A 21685-nucleotide genomic window follows, 5' to 3' on the forward strand; every position below is an offset into this window, starting at 1 on the left:
AACTTACCCCTGGCTCACTCGCTGTCTGGACATATCGTTTTTTGTCATAGCTGAGTTTGACAAAACTGATGACATTGACTGTTTCTCTATCCCCAGTGAATTTCTTTGGCAATGACAAGCTCTGTAGAGTGAGATATTGTTAGTCGAACAACATTAAATAAAATGGTGTGCCTTGCTTCAATTCTTTAAAAGCATTTTGTGGTAATAGAAGTGTTCTGATTTCAGATTTAAATAGCAGAGAAGTAGTAGACCCATATGTTATGTCTAAGTTGTGGTATAAAATGCTCGGAAAGTGGTCAAAATGTCAGTTTGTAAAAGTTGACAGAAAACGTTGTCGCAGTAACTAACAAAGCTGCATCATTTGATAGGAAGATATCTGTTCTGATTTTAGATTTAAAAAGCAGATAAGTAGACCAAGATATCATACCCTATAAGTCTTGGGAAAAATAGCTGATTTGTCAGTTAATACGCCAGGCAAGTGACACATTCCCATGTCATACTTCCATGTTCCTGGTCTTTTGCAGGGGCTTATCATAAAATCAGATGCCTTTTATGACGTTTTTGAAGACCAGTCAAAAAGCCTACAAAAGTTCAAAAACTACTAGGCTACTTGCATGGCGTATTCAGCAGTGGGAAGTTAATGGATGAAGTTGATGCAGTTATTAAGACATCTGTATCTCTTGATTTGTATAATAGAATGTTGAAATTCATGGGAGTCTGTAACAATGGACCTTTAGAATGTTGAAGAAATCCCATGGAAGTGGATGGAGGACAAAAAGCTCAATAGTTTAAAAAGTATAATTTTAAATATATCAATAAGTCCACTCTGCACATTTTAAAGTTTGAATGGCATTTATAGCTTAAATGGTGTAGCCTGCTAAAGAATAAGAACTATGACAAAGATTTAAAAGTGGGATGTTTGCTGTCTCAAAGTCTCATTCGTTATTAGCATGTTGTTACTCTGTACCATCTTTTGTTAAAGTTGTCTTAATACAGACCTTTGCATGTTGATCAAGGTCCTTGAATGAAACATTTCCAGACAGCACAAATGTAACTGTCAACAACTTCTTCAAAAGGAAGCTTTCACACTCGATGGACTTGCAGTATTTTTCTGGAGAGCAGTACTGTAAACACAGCCAGAAGCAAAATGTGTGTTTCAGTAACATGATTTACTATACTGATTTGTAACCTGATTGGATCGGTTACCAACAATGTCAAGAGTGAGTGGCATATTTGAATTCTCACCTCTGTTGTTGAATTGATAACCTTTCCACATTGAGTGTGGTTCTTCAAAGAAAAGAAAGGAAACTTGCATTAGGCTGTTTCCTATTGAAAGAAATTGTGGCAGCAAAATGTCAGCATTTTCATAAGAGATGTGAACAGTTTACCTGTAAGACAGATATTTGGTAGTCCTTCATTTCAAATCTGTGCTCAAGCTTAGTTGGGAAAGTGAAGGTGACTGTGACTGGTACAGACTTAAATCCCAAGTTCTGCACCTGTAAACAATGACACATTCAATCAACCAACCTAACAATAACATTTATATTGAGATTTTATACAAAGGCATTTGTCACAGAATTTGTAACAAAACATAAACCTTAACTCCCAAAAGAGCAAGGCTAGAGCGACGGAGACATTAAAATAGTTTTTGGAGTATAAAAAGATCTAGCACATTACCCCCACATTGTGTGAATCACACTTTCAAGATCAGTCACAGCAATAGCAGCTGATTGTTTACCTCATATACATTCACCAGTCCTTTAGGTGATGTGTCCTCCAGAGTAAAGTTAATGTAAGTGGTGGAGTCTTGGGGAAGGCTTCAACAACAACAAAAAGATACATAAGTCACCTTGATTTTATTGAATTAACTTGGTGGAGTCATTCTCAACAAAATGTAAGTATAGGCTTGTAAAGACTTACGCTTTCGCTACCAGGTCAACTGCAAATTGAACAGGGATGGTCTTGGTTAGGGAACTATTGGTTGAGTTTCCATTGTCGCTGTAAATAAAGCAAATGCATTTTTTGTATACATAAGTGGAATGCTATGAAGTCCTTCAGCTAATTGAGTAGAAGGTATTGGGGTTGTATAAAACTAGTTCGTTTTAATCAATGTCTGTTCAGTACTTTGACTGCATGTGGAAATTTGTTTACTGGACTGATTCTCTCACACAATTTACATTGTGGAAGCAAATTTTCTACCTCAGGCCGATGACGGTCATTTCCATTGTGTCGTTCCAGTTGTATGTATTCAAAATATGGAATTTACTGGTGAACACTGCCTGAAAAAGAAAATGGCATCGTTGACAAAGTCAGACTTGATTTGAAATTGGATCATAACTGTGGAAGTGGAAAAGAAGTGGAAGGCATGCCTTCAGAAAGTATTCATACCTGTTGACTTATTCCACATTTTGTTACAGCCTGAATTCAAAATGGATTAAATAAAAAAATCTCACCCATCTACATACAATATCCCATAATGACATTGTAAAAGCATGTTTTTTAATTTATTTTTGCAAATGTATTAACTTAAATGGAGAGCTCATTTACATAAGTATTCACACCCTTGAGTCAATAGTTTGTAAAAGCACCTTTATCAGCGACTACTTCCGTGAGTCTTTCTGGGTAAGTCTAAGAGCTTTCCACACCTGGATTGTGCAACATTTGCCCATTTATTAAAATAATTCTTCAAGCTCTGTCAAATTGATTGTTGATCATTAGTAGAAAACCACTTTCAGGTCTTGCCATAGATTTTCACGTAGATTTAAGTCAAAACGGTAAGTCACTCAGGAACATTCACTGTCTTCTTGGTAAGCAACTCCAGTGTAGATTTGGCCTTGTGTTTTAGGTTGTTGTCCTGCTGACAGGTGAATTAATCTCTGTGTCTGGTGGAAAAGACTGAACCATGTTTTCCTCTAGGACTTTTCCTGTGCTTAGCTCCATTCTGTTTATTTTTTATCCTGAAAAACTCCACAGTTCTTAACGATTACAAATATACCCATAACACGATGCAGTCACCACTATGCTTGAAAACATTGAGAGTGGTACTCAGTAATGTCTTGTATTGGATTTTCCCCCAAACATAACAATTTGCATTCAGGACAAACCGTGAATTTCTTTGCCACAGTTTTGCACTATTACTTTAGTGCCTTTATGCAAACAGGATGCATGTTTTGGAATATTTGTATTACGTACAGGCTTCCTCCTTCAAATCAAATGGTTATTTGTCACATGCGCCGAATTCAACAGGTGTAGACCTTACAGTGAAATCCTTACTTACAAGCACTTAACCAACAATGCAGAATAAAATAAATAAAAGTAACATAATTAAAGAGCAGCAGTAAAATAACAATAGCAAGGCTGTATACAGGGGGTACCGGTACAGAGTCAATGTGCAGGGGCACCGGTTAGTCGAGGTAATTGAGGTAATATGTACATGTAGATAGTTATTCAAGTGACTATGCATAGATAATAACAAAGAGTAGCAGCAGTGTACAAGAGGGGTGGGGGGGCAATGCAAATAGTCTGGGTAGCCATTTGATTAGATGTTCAGGAGTCTTATGGCTTGGGGGTAGAAGCTGTTTAGAAGCCTCTTGAACCTAGACTTGGCACTCCAGTACTGCTTGCCGTGCGGTAGCAGAGAGAACAGTCTATGAGTAGGGTGGCTGGAGTCTTTGACAATTTTTAGGGCCTTCTTCTGACACCACCTGGTATAGAAGTCCTGGATGGCAGGAAGCTTGGCCCCAGTGATGTACTGGGCCGTACGCACTACCCTTTGTAGTGCCTTGCGGTTGGAGGCCGAGCAGTTGCCACACCAGGCAGTGATGCAACCCATCAGGAAGGTCTCAATGGTGCAGCTGTATAACCTTTTGAGGATCTGCGGACCCATGTCAAATCTTTTCAATCTCCTGAGGGGGAATAGGTTTTGTCGTGCCCTCTTCACGACTGTCTTGGACCATGTTAGTTTGTTTGTGATGGACACCAAGGAACTTGAAGTTCTCAACCTGCTCCACTGCACCCCGTCGATGGAAATGGGGGTGTGCTCGGTCCTCCTTTTCCTGTAGTCCACAATCTCCTTTGTTTTGATCACGTTGAGGGAGAGGTTGTTGTCCTGGCACCACACGGCTAGGTCTCTGACCACCTCCCTATAGGCTTCTTCGTCGTTGTCGGTGATCAGGCAAACTTAATGATGGTGTTGGAGTCGTGCCTGGCCGTGCAGTCATGAGTGAACAGGGAGTACAGGAGGGGACTGAGCACGCACCCCTGAGGGGCCCCCGTGTTGAGGATCAGCGTGGCGGATGTGTTGTTACCTGCCCTTACCACCTAAGGGTAGTCCGTCAGGAAGTCCAGGATCCAGTTGCAGAGGGAGGTGTTTAGTCCCAGGGTCCTTAGCTTATTGATGAGATTTGAGGGCATTATGGTGTTGAACGCTGAGTATGGTTTACGGAAACTTTGCTAACGGAGGTCATACCTGATTCCCATGTAGAGGTGGTTTCACAATAATCAGAGCTGACAGGAGCTCTGTACTTTCGGGGTTAAGTAGGGCGGAGGCGTCTGTCTGTATGTGAACAATCAATGGTGTCACACTAACCATGTCACAGTGAAGAGGGTCTGTTTACCTTATGTGGAGATATTAGCAGTGGGCTGCTGACCATACTATTTACCAAGAGAGTTCCTTAGCGTGATAGTGATTGTCTACATCCCGCCGTCCGCAAATTTTTAACTGACCACAAAGTCACCACATTACCTACTCAATCGATCACCTGACTCGGTTGTTATCTCTGGAGATTTCAACCACTGTTTGCACCACTTCCTACCTTCAAACAGTATGTTAAAGTTCCAACTCATCTGGACAAGACCATTGACATTCTCTACACCAATGTGAAAGATGCCTACTGCTAGACTGCTCTGCCTCCACTGGACAATCTGACAACGACCTCGTCCAGCTGCTACCAAAGTACCGCCCACTGGTCCAGAGGTAACGCGGTGATTCACAAATGGACACCCGAAACTGGAGTGGCGCTACAGAGCTGCTTTGAAGGTACAGATTAGAATCCATTTATAGATGACTGGGAGGAGGATCTTAATGGTCGCTGAATGCATAATGGACTATGTTATCTTCTCTACTGACAATATTGTGCCAAGCAAAACATGAATACATACTGACATTTAAACGCAAGCAAATAACATGAAGGATATCTGGTATGGTAGGAATAAAACAGGTTACAGTAACAGGGGACAACTACAGAGTGATGAGGTAAGGGATAGTTTTATTTTTTTTTCACCATTTTTTTTTTTTTACCAGATTCGATAAGTATGAGTATGCTAATATCTTCTCACACAATGAACTGAGCCACTTACAGAAATTCTCTGACTCTGCTATAGTAAACTGTGTCATGAGAGGAGGCGATGCTCTTCACAGGGATACAACTGAGTCCTTTTGAAGTGGTGTGAGGCCAATTACTTGGACCTGAATGTACTGAAGACCGAGGAGCTAGTGGTAGATTTTAGGAAAAATACATGTTTTTAAGCCCATTTCTGTTAACGGTGACTACAAAAAAGTGGCTACCAAAAAGCCCAATCCAGAATGTACTTTAAAGAAGCTTTGAACTTTTAAAGTATGTGACAAAATGCTTCGTATGTTCTATAGCGATGTCGTGGCGAGTGTAGCGACCTATGCCATTGTGTGCTGGACAGGGAATTTAGCTAAGGAGGCCATAAACATGCTTGACAAAATCATTAAGAAAGACAGTGCTACAATTGGCTGCAGGCTGGAATCAATGCAGGACATGTTCATAAAAAAGCTGCACATAACACACCCACTCCACCAGGGCTCTAATGCAACACAGGAGTAGCTTCGGTAGCAGGTTAAGCCTGCCCAGATGTTCCATAGATAGGTTTAGATGGTCATTTATACAGACAGCCATGAGGCTTTTTAATGACTAATTGATTAACGGTTATGAGGTCTTCCTATTGGAAAATGTTGTTGCCTGTTTTTTTTCTCTCCCAAAGTAGGATAAAAAAAAACAGCACTTGAATCAGATGATTATTTTAGGGATAGTATGGTGCATGTGCCTTTTTATGTCTAAATGTTTGGTTTTTATCATGTTGGTCATTGTTGCGTGTCCTGTCATTTTAAGTCATTGATGCATGCTGTGATAAAACAATTTCCCAAGTTGAGATTAATAAAGTAATGCTCTACTCTCTACTCATCATTGCACACAGTGAGTCCATGCAATTTGTGACTTAAGCACATTTTTATTTCTGAACTTATTTAAGCTTGCCATAACAAAAGGGTTAAACTGAGTCAAGACATTTCAGCTTTTCATTTTGAATTAATTTGTAAAAATGTCAAACATAATTCCACTGACATTATGGGGTATTGTGTGTTGGCCAGTGATAAACAAAAAAACTAAATTTAATCTATTTTAAATTCAGGCTGTAACAACAAAATGTGCAAAAAGTCAAGGGGTCTGATTACTTTCTGAAGGCACCGTATCACTCAAATCAAAGCTGTCACTCAATAAGACATTGACTTACTGCTTTTAGCTCTGAGTCTTTATCATTTAAGGACAACATTTTAAAGCTTTACCGTGTATTCACAGTTGAGCATTATTTACTGGTATATCTAAGTAATCACTCACTGTAGTTTTACTACGGTAGACCGGTATGCTGACACTGCATGTAGTTCTGTCCATTTCACCTTCCGAGCCACCACAGCTGAACACCGTTCTCCTTGTGGACTATGGAATACAGACAATACGTCAAGTGTGTAAATAATTCAGAGTCATTGACAGTCTAAAATAAACAAGTATGCATGTTAAAAATGAACCACTTTACAGAACTAATCAATTCAACACTTTATTTTGTAATTTTATCTTTATTTAACTAGGCAAATTCTTATTTTCAATGACAGCCTAGGAACCTGCTTTGTTCAGGGACAGAACGACAGATTTTTACCTTGTCAGCTCAGGGATTCGATCTTGCAACCTACCGGTCACTAGTCCAAAGCTCTAACCACTAGGCTACCTGCCACACTTGAAGGTGCACTACGCATAAATTGCCATATGTACGTTTTTGGGCGACCCGACCAAATTCACATACAAATGGGAGTTATAGATCTGTCATTCTCATTGAAAGCAAGTCTGAGAAGGGGTAGATCTGTTCAATGTCTGCTATTTCTGTTGGATTCAAGCTTCAAATATACTTATTCATGTTACCATACTAGAAAATATTGATTACTCTACATGTATAGAAATTTGGTGTATGGAAAGTTACTGAGTGAGACAAGGGGAAGTGCATAAATGTAATATTCTGTTGAAAGATGTTATTGTTGAATATCAATGTTCCTACAGAGAGAAGCAAAGGGCAACAGTCTAGCTTCAGTTCCTGATGAGGCAGGGCAGCTGCAGAACTAGGGAGGACTGATGAATTTGGCTCAAGGTCAAGTCAACAGATGAAGTAAGAAGAAATCTCTGGGAGGGCAGCCAAAGGGGCCGACCACAACGACCCTCCTATACAGTCCTATCGCACACACAAACACTTCCATTCCCACGAAGGTTTGAGCATCAGGCAGGGCCATGACTACACCAGTGAGAGGAACCAATTAAGTTCCTGCCTAGCAACAGAGATGTAAAAGGGGTTGACCCCGGCTAGTAGGAGGTTATACATATATATGCTTGTGTAATCATACCATGTCTTTGCAGCTGTATGACCCAGTGGGTGAATAAACTTCGTTTATGGTTTTTCTAGTCGTCCATTTTACTTTTTACTCTGTTTGTTAGGAACCTAACACTGCTTCCAGTTACGTTTTGTTTTTGTGTCTTACTTTCAGTTTCGTACACCAGCTTCAAACAGCTGAAAATACAATATGTTTGGTTTTGGAAAATATTTCACAGCTGTTTAGATGGTAAAATGATACTCTACACTATACTTGCTTGTTTTGTCACAAACTAAAATTAGGCTAACTATTACAATTTTAGTAACCAGGAAAGGGTGGAGTGATTTCTGCATAGTGCACCTTTTAATATTTTATGAATAATTAGCACATGTAGGGAACATTTAAATGTTTGGCTGCAAACTAATGTTTGAATCAATGTTCTTCTATCCTGGTTCTGCAGACCCACAAGTTGAGCAAGAAAAGCTTTTGTTCCAGCCCAGGAGGAAGACCCCTGATTAAACTAATCATCTAACCCTTGATTGGCTGAACATGGTTTGGGTCTCCAGGTTTGAATAACACTGGTTTAGACGAGAGCAGAAAGGAAACATCAGAATGAATTACACAATAGATGGAGGGGTGCCGGTATTACCTTCAGAAGATGCATCATGGAGAATGAGAGGCCAGGAGGGTAGAGGAGGGTTAGACTGGTGTTGTAGGAGTCGTCCCCGTGATTGGACAGTCTTATAGTCACGTTGAAGTAACTCTGGTCCACCACTAATAAAGTTGATGTGCTGATAAGAGAGACAAGACCGTACAGTCAGAAAACATGCTTTTTTTGAGCAGTCAGTAATTATTATAGCTACAAACAAGTTACTTTAAGTTGTCTCTATGTTTATCAGACACTTACATAAAGTTGAAGTCCACCTCAAGCTCTGCCACACATGTTTCATTTTCTTTGCAGTTCTTTTCAAAGGGCACCTATGATGAATTCAAGACAACTGTGAATGTGTTTAGATTACCTGTTTTCACAGGTCTTTGGCTAAATTACAGTACTCCCTCCACAGTAATTGCTAGTGCTGTTGATCATTGTAAGTGAACAGGTTTTAGTCAGACCCAGAATGTATCCTCGTACCTCGACCACAGCCTGTGTAGGACTGTCAGTATTCAGAATGGCAGTACGACCCTCTTGTTGGCTTTCAGATTGAGATAAATTAAGTTTCATGATTATGGGCGATAATGTGTCAATCACGCATTGCTGGAAGAAAAGAAAATGTGGCATTAATTTCTCTATCCATAGTCCTGAAAAACCCTCATTCTTCTCATCACTGAATAAGATCAATACACAATAACAATTCAATAATAATTCAACAACCTAACAACTTCATTTTATTCATTAAATCCCCTCCTTACGAGAGACATTATGGTTGTTGTATTGTTGCCTAGCTACAGTTTCTCATTGATCATACTGTCATGTAGACTGAGTGGTTGAAGCAAGTCCGCTGTTTTCTCAGCTCCACAGTAGAGAGAAGTCTTCTGGCCCCTTTGTTCGTGTCACTGTAAAAGGCTCGGCTCCTCTGTCTCACTGGATCCACATCCAGCAAGTAGGAGATGTTTATCCCTGCACTCAGTGCCCCTGGAAAAGTACACAATAAATCTTAAATGGCCTCCTTATCAGGGAGAGAAGTTCAGAACCTCATGGTTGCCTGCTGATGGACAGCATTGAAGTAGAAAGCAGAGATGGAGTCAAGACCTTAACTCTCGAGTCCCAGATCCTCACCAAGGAACAACCTTGGTACCTTAATTGGGGAGGACGGGCTTGTGGTAATGGCTGGAGCGGAATAAGTGGAATGGTAACAAACATGGTTTCTATGTGTTTGATGCCATTCCATTCGCTCTGTTCCAGCCATTATTATGAGCCGTCCTCCTGTCAGCAGCCTCCACCGGTCTTCAGACTGGAAAGAGACCAAGATCCACTTATTGTTGTCAGTAATTTGCTATGCAACGAGGCTCTGACCTAGACCACCAAGGCCACAATTACACTATATATACACAAAAGTATGTGGACACCCCTTCAAAGTAGTGGATTCAGCTATTTCAGCCACACCCGTTGCTGACAGGTGTATAAAATAGAGCACACAGCCATGCAATCTCCATAAACAAACATTGTAAGTAGAAGATGAGACTAAAGAGCTGTGACTTTCAACATGCCACATGTACCACAGTCATTGGATGCCACCTTTCCACCAAATCAGTTCATCACATTTCTGCCCTGCTAGAGCTGCACCGGTCAACTGTAAGTGCTGTTATTGTGAAGTGGAAACGTCTAGGAGCAACAACGGTTTCAGCCACGAAGTGGTAGGCCACACAAGCTCACAGAATGGCATCGCTGAGTGCTGAAGTGCATAAAACTCGTCTGTCCTCTGTTGCAACACTCACTACCGAGTTCCAAACTGCCTCTGGAAGCAACGTCAGCACAAGAACTGTTCGTTGGGAGCTTCATGAAATGGGTTTCCATGGCCGAGCAGCCACACACAAGCCTAAGATCACCAAGCGCAATGCCAAGCATCGGCTGGAGTGGTGTAAAGCTTGCCAGGATGCCAGGAGAACGCTACTGGCCTGAATACGTAGTGCCAACTGTAAAGTTTGGTGTAGGAGGAATAATGGTTTAGGGCTGTTTTTCATGGTTTGTTCCAGTGCAGGAAAATCTTAACACTACAGCATACAATGACATTCTAGACAAATCTGTGCTTCCAACATTTTGGCAACAGTTTGGGGAAGGCCCTTTCCTGTTTCAGCATGACAATGCCCCTGTGCACAAAGTGAGGTCCATACAGAAATGGTTTGTTGAGATCGGTGTGGAAGAACTTGACTGGCAGGCACAGAACCCTGACCTCAACCCCATCGAACACCTTTGGGATGAATTGGAATGCCGACTGCAAGCCAGGTCCAATCGCCCATCAATGCCCATCCTCACTAATGCTCGTGGCTGAATGGAAGCTAGTCCCCGCAGCAATGTTCCAATATCTAGTGGAAAGCCTTCCCAGAAGTGTGGAGGCTATAGCAGCAAACGGGGGACCAACTTCATATTAATGCGCATGATTTTGGAATGAGATGTTCGACGAGCAGTTGTCCACATTCTTTTGGTCATGTAGTGTATGTAGTCTCAGATCACTCAATTTCTGTTGAAAAACACAAAGCCATCAGTGTTCCAAAAGTTCTGAGAGTTCTTACCAGCTTTACTCTTTGTTGCCTCTGCCATGTTAAAGCAGGCTGTCAAAGTCACCACAGGGGAAATGGTCTCTTTTGCCAGACAGTCAAAGTTATCAGTGCTGATCTCCGAGGGATGGAAGTGGAGATGAGCAGAGATGCTGAGGACCGGTCTGGACCTGTGAGCAATCGAGGGTAAAGATTGGGATGTTAGCCTACATTGTAAGATGTTGGGTACCACCGCCCACACCTCATTGAGCGCAGCCCCCATTCACTGCAGATCACACACTAGTGGCATATTTTTACTGTCCTTTTAAACCAACTGTCTTTTCTTATCCTTTTTTTGGACTCGTACCTCAAGACGACAACTGCGCCTCGCGCTCCTACTACGATGTCAGTCAGTCCATCCTCACCCAGGTCCATCTTCCCATCAATCGCCTGGCCAAAGAACTGGAGCTTAGATCTCATCATCGCAGCTGAGATGCGCTGCAGTAAGAAGACAAACATTTAATGAAAAGGCATTGATATTGATATCCCAGGAGGGATGTCTGTTTTCTTTGATCATGAAGAGCCTTTTTGAATGATTTCCATCTTCGTCTGTCTCACCTGGCTGAATTCAGGGCGGATCCCCTTTAGCTTTTCACCCAGGTAGATGTACACGGCCCCCCTGTGATCGTCCTCAAGTGGAGCACCCACAGCTACATCCTTCAGCCCATCTCCATTCAGGTCTGTGAGAGAGGAGATGGAGGAGCCGAATCTACCCTGAGCCAGCACTGAAACACTCATCTCCGTCCTCAGTTCCAGCTAATAAAGGAGAGATCACATAAAGATAAATCCATATTACATTGTCTTTTTGTGCAGTGTTATTGAAGAGGATGGATATTTATATCCAAATGAATCAATACCGGCATCCAGATCACTTTGTCCCTGATGAACATATTCAACCACAAATTGCAGCATTTGAATCTGTTGTTCAGAGATTCACAGTTCAGCCCACCTTGTCAGTCAGTGTGTAGACGTAGATCCTGCCCTCTCTCGGTGGTTGGTGAAACATTGGTGCACCCACCAGGAGGAAGTCTGTGTTGCCGTCTGAGTCTATGTCCACAGAGCACAGCTCTGCCCCGAAGTAGGAGCCCATCTGAGAAAATCCAAACTTACATTCTTACAAAAATTGTTTTGAAATGTTTTAAGAAGTCTTCTGGTTTTTGAATGGAACTCATAAGTAAACATAAAAAGTGATATCATGTGTTCCTCTTTACTATCGGAGGAGTGAATCAATCGTTGAAGTAACCCCAAAAGCTGGTTTCATGCTGTCCCTATTGTATAACTTGATTGATATACCACAATGCTTACATATATATCTAATGTTACCAACCTGTTCTCCAGACAATCTTTGTGCCACAGTCCAGTTGTTGTTAACCTTGTTGAAAAGAAGGATCTGTCCCATGTGTTCAGATCTTGGTGCTCCGGTAAAATATAGAAGATTCTCATTCTTCTTCCCAACAGCTACAGAGTATCCTATAAGAACAATAAAGAACTGTAGGTCCATTGTAACTACACTCCCTTCTCTGAAACATCTGAACTAACGGAGCCTTGAATATAGTGTTTGTTCAAATCAAATCGTATTAGTCACATGCACCGAATTCAACAGTGAAATGCTTATTTACGAGCACCTAACCAACAATGCAATTTAAAAAAAATACGGATAAGAATAACAAATAAAAGTAACAAGTAATTAAAGAGCAGCAGTAAAATAACAATAGTGAGACTATATACAGGGGGGTACCGGTACAGTCAATGTGCGGGGGCACCGGTTAGTTGAGGTAATATGTTCATGTAGGTAGAGGTAATAAAGTGACTATGCATAGATAATAACAGCAGAGTGTAGCAGCGATGTAAAAGAGGGCGGAGGGGGGGGCAATGCAAATAGTCTGGGTAGCCATTTGATTAGGTGTTCAGGAGTCTTATGGCTTGGGGGTAGAAGCTGTTTAGAAGCCTCTTGGACCTAGACTTGGCGCTCCGGGAGAGAACAGTCTATGACTAGGGTGGCTGGAGTCTTTGACAATTTTTAGGGCCTTCCTCTGACACCGCCTAGTATAGAGGTTCTGGATGGCAGGAAGCTTGGCCCCAGTGACATACTGGGCCGTTCGCACTACCCTCTGTACTGCCTTGCGGTCGGAGGCCGAGCAGTTGCCATACCAGGCAGTGATGCAACCAGTCAGGATGTTCTCAATGTTGCAGCTGTTCAAATTCACTTTTGAGCAATATCTTTTTTGGAGCTTCAAACTTCTTATGGCCAGGCCCTTTTTCTCAATTTCCGCCTGAATGACGTGCCCAAAGTAAACTGCCTGTTGCTCAGGCCCTGAAGCCAGGATATGCATATAATTGGTACCATTTGGAAAGAAAAAACTTTGAAGTTTGTAGAAATGTTAAAATAATGTAGGAGAATATAACACAATAGCTATGGTAGGAGAAAATCCAAAGAAAAACCAACCAGAATATTTTTGTTTTTGAGAGCCCATGCTCTAACAATGGAAAGTATAGGGGCATACTGAATTCTAGCTCTCAGGATGCAATTCCTATGGCTTCCACAGGGTGCCAGCAGTCTATGTTCAAGGTTTTAGGCTTGTAACTTCCAAAACGAATAAGAAATATCAGTTTTACTACAGGGACAGTCTTGGAAATTGGTGTATGCGCGCTCGATGAAGACAGAACGCACCTGCTAAAATCGGTTTCCTATTGAACATACTTCTTCCCGTAAGAAATATTATAGTTTGATTACATTTTAGGGTATCTGAGGAGGAAATATAAACTTATTTTGACTTGTTGAAACAAAGTTTAGGGGTAGATTTTCGGATTCATTTCTCTGCATGTTGAACGAGTGGATTACTCAAATCGATGGCGCCAACCAAACTGACTTTTTGGGATGTAAAGAAGGATTTTATCTAACAAAACGACACTACATGTTATAGCTGGGACCCTTTGGATGACAAATCTGAGGAAGATTTTCAAAAAGTAAGTGAATATTTAATCGCTATTTCTGAATTTATGAAACCTGTGCCGGTGGAAAAATATTTTGATGTGGAGCGCCGTCCTCAAACAATCGCATGGCATGCTTTCGCTGTAATAGCTACTGTAAATCGGACAGTGTAGTTAGATTAACAAGAATTTAAGCTTTCAACCGATATAAGACACTTGTATGTACCTAAATGTTTAATATCCATAATTTTTATGATAATTTATTTGAATTGCGTGCCCTCCAGTTTCACCGGAAGTTGTCTGGCTAACGGGACGCCTAGCCCTATGTTAATGTTCCATTACCCATATAGGAGTCTTTGTCCAATGTGGGGTCCTGAATTTCCCTTTCCTCTGATCTCAGACCCTCAGTCTCAAAGAGAGATCCACGCCAGTTGTTTGATCCCACTGAGCCCAAAACCAAGGTGTCCTGTAGATAAAATAAAACAATGGGTAATATTTTTCATTAATAAGCATTAATTACCTATATATTGCGTCCATAAACTAGTTGCGTCCATAAACTAGTGGTCAGTACATTTATAAAAAATGTAAGATGATGATAAAACAAACTGTACATACTATCGCGATATCTCACCTTATTAACGTAGACAGCGCTGAACCCACTCTGAGACATCTCTTTAGTCAAGTTGCCAGCCAGAGCAGTCTTGGAACCTAGAATATACGAACACTGATATTAATTGCGATACATTGATACTTCTACTGTGGAATGTTTTGAGTAAGGTGTATATTTCAGGAGGGGACCAGTATTTCCACTTTAGTTTTTTTTATGAATAACAACTCTCTGTTGACAGGGACTTTGCTGAAAAATAAGTAAGTATTATTAAGAGATTTCAACTAAATCTGGAGTTGTACCTTCAATGTTGAAGATCTTTTTTTGAAAGTTGTCTAGGATTCCTTTTAGTCCGTTGTAGTCCATGATGAGGAAAGTGTTGTTCTCTTTTGGCTCTGATGCCAGGGACTTTAGTTTCTTCAAATTGACATTCTTGACCTGCCAAGAAATATATCACTTGAGGACTGGAATTATAGTGAAGTCTAATTTCCTTTTCAATATGAATGATATTTAAACATCCACATCTTAACTGGGAAGTTGGACTGGACCCTTGAGACTACTAATAACAATAATAATAAAAACTATATTTGTATAGCACTTTTTAATACAAGTACCAGTAAGAGAATAAAAAAAGAAAGCTAATTAAAATCATCTTTATAAAAGCGTCTTCAGCAGGGATTTAATCATCTATTGACTCACCCGTGTGTCAATCTAAGTAACATAGTAAAAAAGTCCCCATCAAAATCCGTCAGTTTAAGATAGAGATCTGTTTTTATGCATCGCCTGCGTGCGTCACTCCCACCGCATCTGCCTATGTCGGTCTTCCGCATCTACAGTGGAAGGTGACCGAGCTACAGTGGTGTTTGTCAGACCATGAGACATACAGAAAATCGGTCTTCTTACGAAAACGTCTGTAGCGTCCGAAAGGTTTGGCCTACAAACTAGTATGACCACTCTATGGAAAGCGGAGACTTTCACGAACATACAAATTAATGGAAGTATGGAGGTAGTTTGGTGCCACATATATAAGGGGTTAAATGTGTCCAAAAAACAACAATATTTCCTGAGCTTTGTTATATCTCCTAGATATAGGACAGACATTTCAAATCCGTATTTCTTAGTATTTTTTATTTTTTTTAGCATTTATGAACGTGTTATTCAAAATATTTTCTATGGTCTATAGTAGTAAAGTCCAAATGTAATATTTAATGAAATTATTTTTGTTTTGTTTTTTTGGGATAGCTAAAGGAAAAATAGCTAAAGAAAATCAAATACAGTGGGGAAAAAAGTATTTGATCCCTTGCTGATTTTGTACGTTTGCCCACTGATAAAGAAAGGATCAGTCTATAATTTTAATGGTAGGTTTATTTGAACAGTGAGAGACAGAATAACAACAAAAATATCCAGAAAAATGCATGTCAAAAATGTTATAAATTAATTTGCATTTTAATGAGGGAAATAAGTATTTGACCCCCTCTCAATCAGAAAGATTTCTGGCTCCCAGGTGTCTTTTATACAGGTAACGAGCTGAGATTAGGAGCACACTCTTAAAGAGCGTGCTCCTAACTGCAGCTTGTTACCTGTAAAAAAGACACCTGTCCACAAAAGCAATCAATCAATCAGATTCCAAACTCTCCACCATGGCCAAGATCAAAGAGCTCTCCGAGGATGTCAGGGACAAGATTGTAGACCTACATAAGGCTGGAATGGGCTACAAGACCATCGCCAAGCAGCTGGTGAGAAGGTGACAACATTTGGTGCGATTATTCGCAAATGGAAGAAACACAAAAGAACTGTCAATATCCCTCGGCCTGGGGCTCCATGCAAGATCTCACCTCGTGGAGTTGCAATGATCATGAGAACGGTGAGGAATCAGCCCAGAACTATACGGGAGGATCTTGTCAATGATCTCAAGGCAGCTGGGACCATAGTCACCAAGAAAACAATTGGTAACACACTACGCCGTGAAGGCCTGAAATCCTGCAGCGCCTGCAAGGTCCCCCTGCTCAAGAATACATATACAGGCCTGTCTGAAGTCTCCCAATGAACATCTGAATGACTCAGAGGACAACTGGTGAAAGTGTTGTGGTCAGATGAGACCAAAATGGAGCTCTTTGACATCAACTCAACTCGCCGTGTTTGGAGGAGGTGGAATGCTGCCTATGACCCCAAGAACACCATCTCCACCCTCAAACATGGAGGTGGAAACATTATGCTTTGGGGGTGTTTTTCTGATAAGGGGACAGGACAACTTCACCGCATCAAAAGAATGATGGACAGGGCCATGTACCGTCTAATCTTGGGTGAAAACCTCCTTCCCTCAGCCAGGGCATTGAAAATGGGTCGTGGATGGGTATTCCAGCATGACAATGACCCAAAACACACGGCCAAGGCAACAAAGGAGTGGCTCAAGAAGAAGCACATTAAGGTCCTGGAGTGGTCTAGCCAGTCTCCAGACCTTAATCCCATAGAAAATCTGTGGAGGGAGCTGAAGGTTCGAGTTGCCAAACGTCAGCCTCGAAACCTTAATGACTTGGGGAAGATCTGCAAAGAGGAGTGGGACAAAATCCCTCCTGAGGTGTGTGCAAACCTGGTGGCCGACTACAAGAAACGTCTGACCTCTGTGATTGCCAACAAGGGTTTTACCACCAAGTACTAAGTCATGTTTTGCAGAGGGGTCAAATACTTATTTCCCTCATTAAAATGCAAATCATTTTATAACATTTTTGACATGCGTTTTTCTGGATTTTTGTTGTTGTTATTCTGTCTCTCACTGTTCAAATAAACCTACTATTAAAATTATAGACTGATCATTTCTTTGTAAGTGGGCAAACATACAAAATCAGCAGGGGATCAAATACTTTTTTCCCCCACTGTAGCTAAAGAATCCATAGTATGACAATCTTAAATCAATTCCATATTCTAGCTTAGTAGAACCCTGGGTCTGATTAGTAAATAAAGGTATCTGCATAGCAGTGAAACGGAATGTTGTGATTGTGGATGATGTCACCAAGGGGAAGCATGTACAGGGAAAAAATTATGAAGTCCAGAATTGACTCCTGAGGGACACTACAGTGAATAGGTGCTGGGGTCGATACCGAAGCACCCATGCCCACTGAGAAACGTCTGCTACATAGATATGACCTGCACCAGTCGAGGGCCACTTTCTTTACAATTCTGTAAAGAATCTTAAAAACTGTTTGCAGAGATCAGGGGATGCGAGCCTGTCCCTGTTAGGGGGGGCACCAACAACATGCTTAAAAAAACAACTGTATTTTCAAATAGTCAGATTCCTCAGAGATCAGGGTAGAGAAGTAGTTTGCTCTTGCCTCTTTAACCGCAACACTGTAATTTTTCATCAGGTCCTTCATTATCTCATAGAATACTTGACGTTTGCAGACCTTCCATTTCCGTTCTGCATTTCTAAGTTTTCACACTTTTTAAGGCAATAGTGTGGTCATTTAACCAAGCATACAGTTTATTTGTGGTTTTAACTGGTGAAACTGAACCTGTTCAGTAAATCATCAGTGTGATGACAGAACAGGATCATTAGTAGAGGACAAAAGCATTTTGTAAATGTACTGGCAGTTGTGGAGGTATTGATGGGAGTGGGAACAGACACATTTTTAGGTGGAGGAGAAACTACTATTTGCCAATATATTTGCACCTCTGTTAACTTCAAGTGAAACAATTTGAAAATGTACCTTAATACAGGGATGGAAGGTGTTGCTGTACTACTAATTATCCCACAATAATTTAGGGTAAATAGAGAAGATAAAATACTGCTGCTTTAGCATGAGCTAACCAGCATGAGGATGAAGAAGGCAGTTTAATTAAAAACGAGCAATATTTCAATCTTCTCCATTCACCGTAAATTGTTGTGGGATAAGTACTGTAGGACTACAGCGAAATCTTCCATCCCTGGATTGAGGTACGTTTGCAAAACATTTCACTTGAAGTTCACAGAGATGCAAATATATTGGCATTTGGTCGTTTCAACTAGGAAGAGAGCATACCTCCTAGTCAAAATGTATTGGCTAGTGATCAACCAGCTGTAGTTATGGGAATGAAACAGTTGTAATGGAATTAAAGTGCATTCGGAAAGTACTCAGACCCCTTGACTTTTTCCACATTTTGTTACGTTACAGCCTTATTCTAAAATGGATTAAAAACATGTTTTTTCTCAACAATCTACACACAATACCCAAAATGAAAAAGCAAAAACAGGTTTTTTGAAATGTTGCAAATCTATTAAAACTAATAAACAGAAATACCTTATTTACATAAGTATTCAGACCCTTTGCTATGAGACTCGAAATTGAGCTCAGGTGCATCCTGTTTCCATTGATCATCCTTGATGTTCCTACAACTTGATTAGAGTCCACCTGTGGTAAATTCAATTGATTGGACATGATTTGGAAAGGCACAAACCTATCTAAATAAGGTCCCACAGCAAAAACAAAGCCATGAGGTCGAAGGAATTCTCCGTATAGTTCCGAGACAGGATTGTGTCGAGGCACAGATCTGGGGATTTGTACCAAAAAATGTTGCAGCATTGAAGGTCCCCAAGAACACAGTGGCCTCCATCATTCTTAACCATCTCAACCATCTCTAAAGCACTCCACCAATCAGGCCTTTGTGGTAGTGGCCAGATGGAAGCCACTCCTCAGTAAAAGGCACATGACAACCCGTTTGAAGTTTGCCAAAAAGCATCTAAAGGACTCTCAGACCATGAGAAACAAGATTCTATTGGCCTGATGAAACCATGATTGAACTCTTTGGCCTGAATGCCAAGCGTCACATCTGGAAGAAATCTGGCACCATCCCTACGGTGAAGCATGGTGGTGGCAGCATCATGCTGTGGGGATTTATTTCAGCAGCAGGGCCTGGGAGACTTGTCAGGATCAAGGGAAAGATAAACAGAGGAAAGTACAGAGAGATCCTTGATGAAAACCTGCTCCAGAGTGCTCAGGACCTCAGACTGGGGTGGAGGTTCACCTTCCAACAGGACAATGACCCTAAGCACACATCCAAGACAACGCAGGAGTGGGTTCAGGACAAGTCTCTGAATGTCCTTGAGTGGCCCAGCCAGAGCTGAGAGGATCTGCAGAGAAGAATTGGAGGAACCCCAAACACAGGTGTGCCAATCTTGTAGCGTCATACCCAAGTAGACTTAAGGCTGTAATCGTTGCCAAAGGTGCTTCAACAAAGTACTGAGTAAAGGGTCTGAATACTTATGTACATTTGTTATTTCATTGGGGGGGTTGCAAAAATGTCTAAAAACCTGTTTTTGCTTTGTCATTATGGAGCATTGTGTGTAGATTAATGAGGGGGAAAAAACAATTGAATCAATTTTAGAATGAGGCTGTGACGTAACAAAATGTGGAAAAAGTCAAGGGGTCTGAATACTTTCCGAATGCACTGTAAGTCATACAATTGTGTGGTGTTGTGTTGGAGGTATGCAGGCTCTCCCATTTTAAGGACTTACCCCGATGATGAAGCGGATGATGTTTTTCTCATCACTTCTATTGATAGCGTTATTTCTATCAGTATCACTGGGATTTCCATCTGTTATTATGACCAGTACTTTAGTTGCATCTGCGGTGGCGCCGGCGGCTTGGTTTTCAAAAATGTTTTTCCTGAATTAGATGTATACAAACAACAGATCAAGATATCTTTCATACACCACAATCCCCTTTCATCAGACTCTGAGTATTCGGTCAGAACTTTGAAAGTAAAACTGATTAATAATGATCAACTGTGACCTACAAGACAAAGTCTATTGCCTTATGTGTGTTGGTTAGATCAGCCATGTGCTCTTCTTTCCAAAGATTATCCAAGGCTCTCCCCTCTTGGTAGTCATTGAAGTTGAAAACTGTCCTGGCTCTTGATGAGAACTGAACCGCTGCGAACTGTGGTTTAAAAAAAGAGCAAAAGATGACTAATATTGATTTCATTCCATACTTTCCATGCAGCGACCTGGGTGTATAGCACATACACTCTTCGAATTAGTGGTGACTCGAGGAACCCTGAAGATCCTCAAGGAACCCCTGAGGTTCTACAAGGAACCATTGCTAGTCAATGGTTCATATTTGCACTTTCGGTTAGTTGAGGGATTTTTGGGAACGTTTAATGGATATTTTTTCGGTCACCCGTTAGAGTAAATGTCATTCCTGTTCATCTGATCTGTTGTATTGTAATCCCATGTTAAGGTTGAATACCGACAGTTTTGTAGCTTCAACAATAGAGGCAAATGAGATCCTCAAGAGCCTATGCCACTCCCGAGGTTAGAATAGTTGCCACGTTATTACTATATGTTAACATAAATGTAAATATTCTTAATATTATACTAGAATAAATATGTATAAATATTCAAGTTTATTGTTTTGCAGTGTACAAACGTTTACGCTATCCGGTGGCCAAAAATAATCATCTGAAAGCGACACCTCCAATAAGCCACTCCTACAATCTGATAGGCTGCCACCTCAAAGGTTCAAAATTTAACTCCTCCCATCACAAAAAGGTTCCGGTTTGAAACTTTGCACAGGGGTTCCTCGAAGACCTTTTTTCAGAGGGGTTCCTCAAGGAACCTGTTTGAACTGGAAAGGTTCTGCCGGTGTGGCAACCCAAAAGCTTCTTCTAGGCACCTTTACTTCTAAGAGTGTAAACAGATGTATGTTCAGCAATCTCACAAGCATGATTCAAGTTATGAAATTTAAAAGGAAGTTTACCTTGATTGAGGAGTTTGTTAGGGTTGTCATGATATTGTTTATGAAACCTTTGTTCTTATCAAATTCATCCCTTGTCATGCTTCCTGATCCGTCAAAGAGGAAAACGAGGTCCACGATTTTCTTAGTACATTCTGGAAGAGAAAGTGAATTACATAAATGTATATGATGTACAACACTCATAACATTCTTTACATATTCAGGAATCCAGATCTTATCATTCACAATAAATATTTTGTGACCTAATCCTAATGTAATTTAGCATGACATGAATAAACAGTCAATGTATACCTAAAACTCTTGGGTTATGTTATTATTATCGACAATTGTCTTCAAGTTTCGCCGTTATACCTTGGAAGGCAGGTGTGAAGTTTGACGTGATGTGGAGCTGGCTGTTGAACTGATAACAGATACTGTTCAGATAGGAGTTCCCATCACACTCGTGTGCCAGGCCAGGGCTGCAGGCCTGAATGAGGAGAATAAATAATTGTAAATGTGATAAAATAA

At 40.8% G+C, this 21685-nt stretch overlaps 1 protein-coding gene across 2 annotated transcripts in view; it reads right to left on the reverse strand.

The window, feature by feature from the left end:
* LOC106564975 (integrin alpha-L) overlaps nt 1–21685 on the reverse strand; it is a 37786-nt gene that overhangs the window by 1698 nt on the left and 14403 nt on the right. For both annotated transcript variants that reach the window (XM_045691259.1, XM_045691258.1), the window contains exons 5-28: nt 21530–21644; nt 21182–21312; nt 20220–20362; nt 19939–20089; nt 14753–14888; nt 14475–14551; nt 14186–14309; nt 12240–12382; nt 11862–12002; nt 11471–11668; nt 11220–11350; nt 10889–11043; nt 9124–9290; nt 8790–8912; nt 8565–8635; nt 8307–8448; nt 6642–6740; nt 2200–2279; nt 1921–1998; nt 1739–1817; nt 1389–1496; nt 1246–1287; nt 999–1124; nt 8–121 (exon numbers count right to left, since the gene is read on the reverse strand). In XM_045691259.1, coding sequence (XP_045547215.1) covers nt 8–121; nt 999–1124; nt 1246–1287; nt 1389–1496; nt 1739–1817; nt 1921–1998; nt 2200–2279; nt 6642–6740; nt 8307–8448; nt 8565–8635; nt 8790–8912; nt 9124–9290; nt 10889–11043; nt 11220–11350; nt 11471–11668; nt 11862–12002; nt 12240–12382; nt 14186–14309; nt 14475–14551; nt 14753–14888; nt 19939–20089; nt 20220–20362; nt 21182–21312; nt 21530–21644 — 2874 coding nt within the window. The remainder of the gene's footprint in view (nt 1–7; nt 122–998; nt 1125–1245; nt 1288–1388; nt 1497–1738; nt 1818–1920; nt 1999–2199; nt 2280–6641; nt 6741–8306; nt 8449–8564; nt 8636–8789; nt 8913–9123; nt 9291–10888; nt 11044–11219; nt 11351–11470; nt 11669–11861; nt 12003–12239; nt 12383–14185; nt 14310–14474; nt 14552–14752; nt 14889–19938; nt 20090–20219; nt 20363–21181; nt 21313–21529; nt 21645–21685) is intronic.

Source organism: Salmo salar, chromosome ssa12 (assembly GCF_905237065.1).
Source record: "Salmo salar chromosome ssa12, Ssal_v3.1, whole genome shotgun sequence".
NCBI classification, from domain to species: domain Eukaryota; kingdom Metazoa; phylum Chordata; class Actinopteri; order Salmoniformes; family Salmonidae; genus Salmo; species Salmo salar.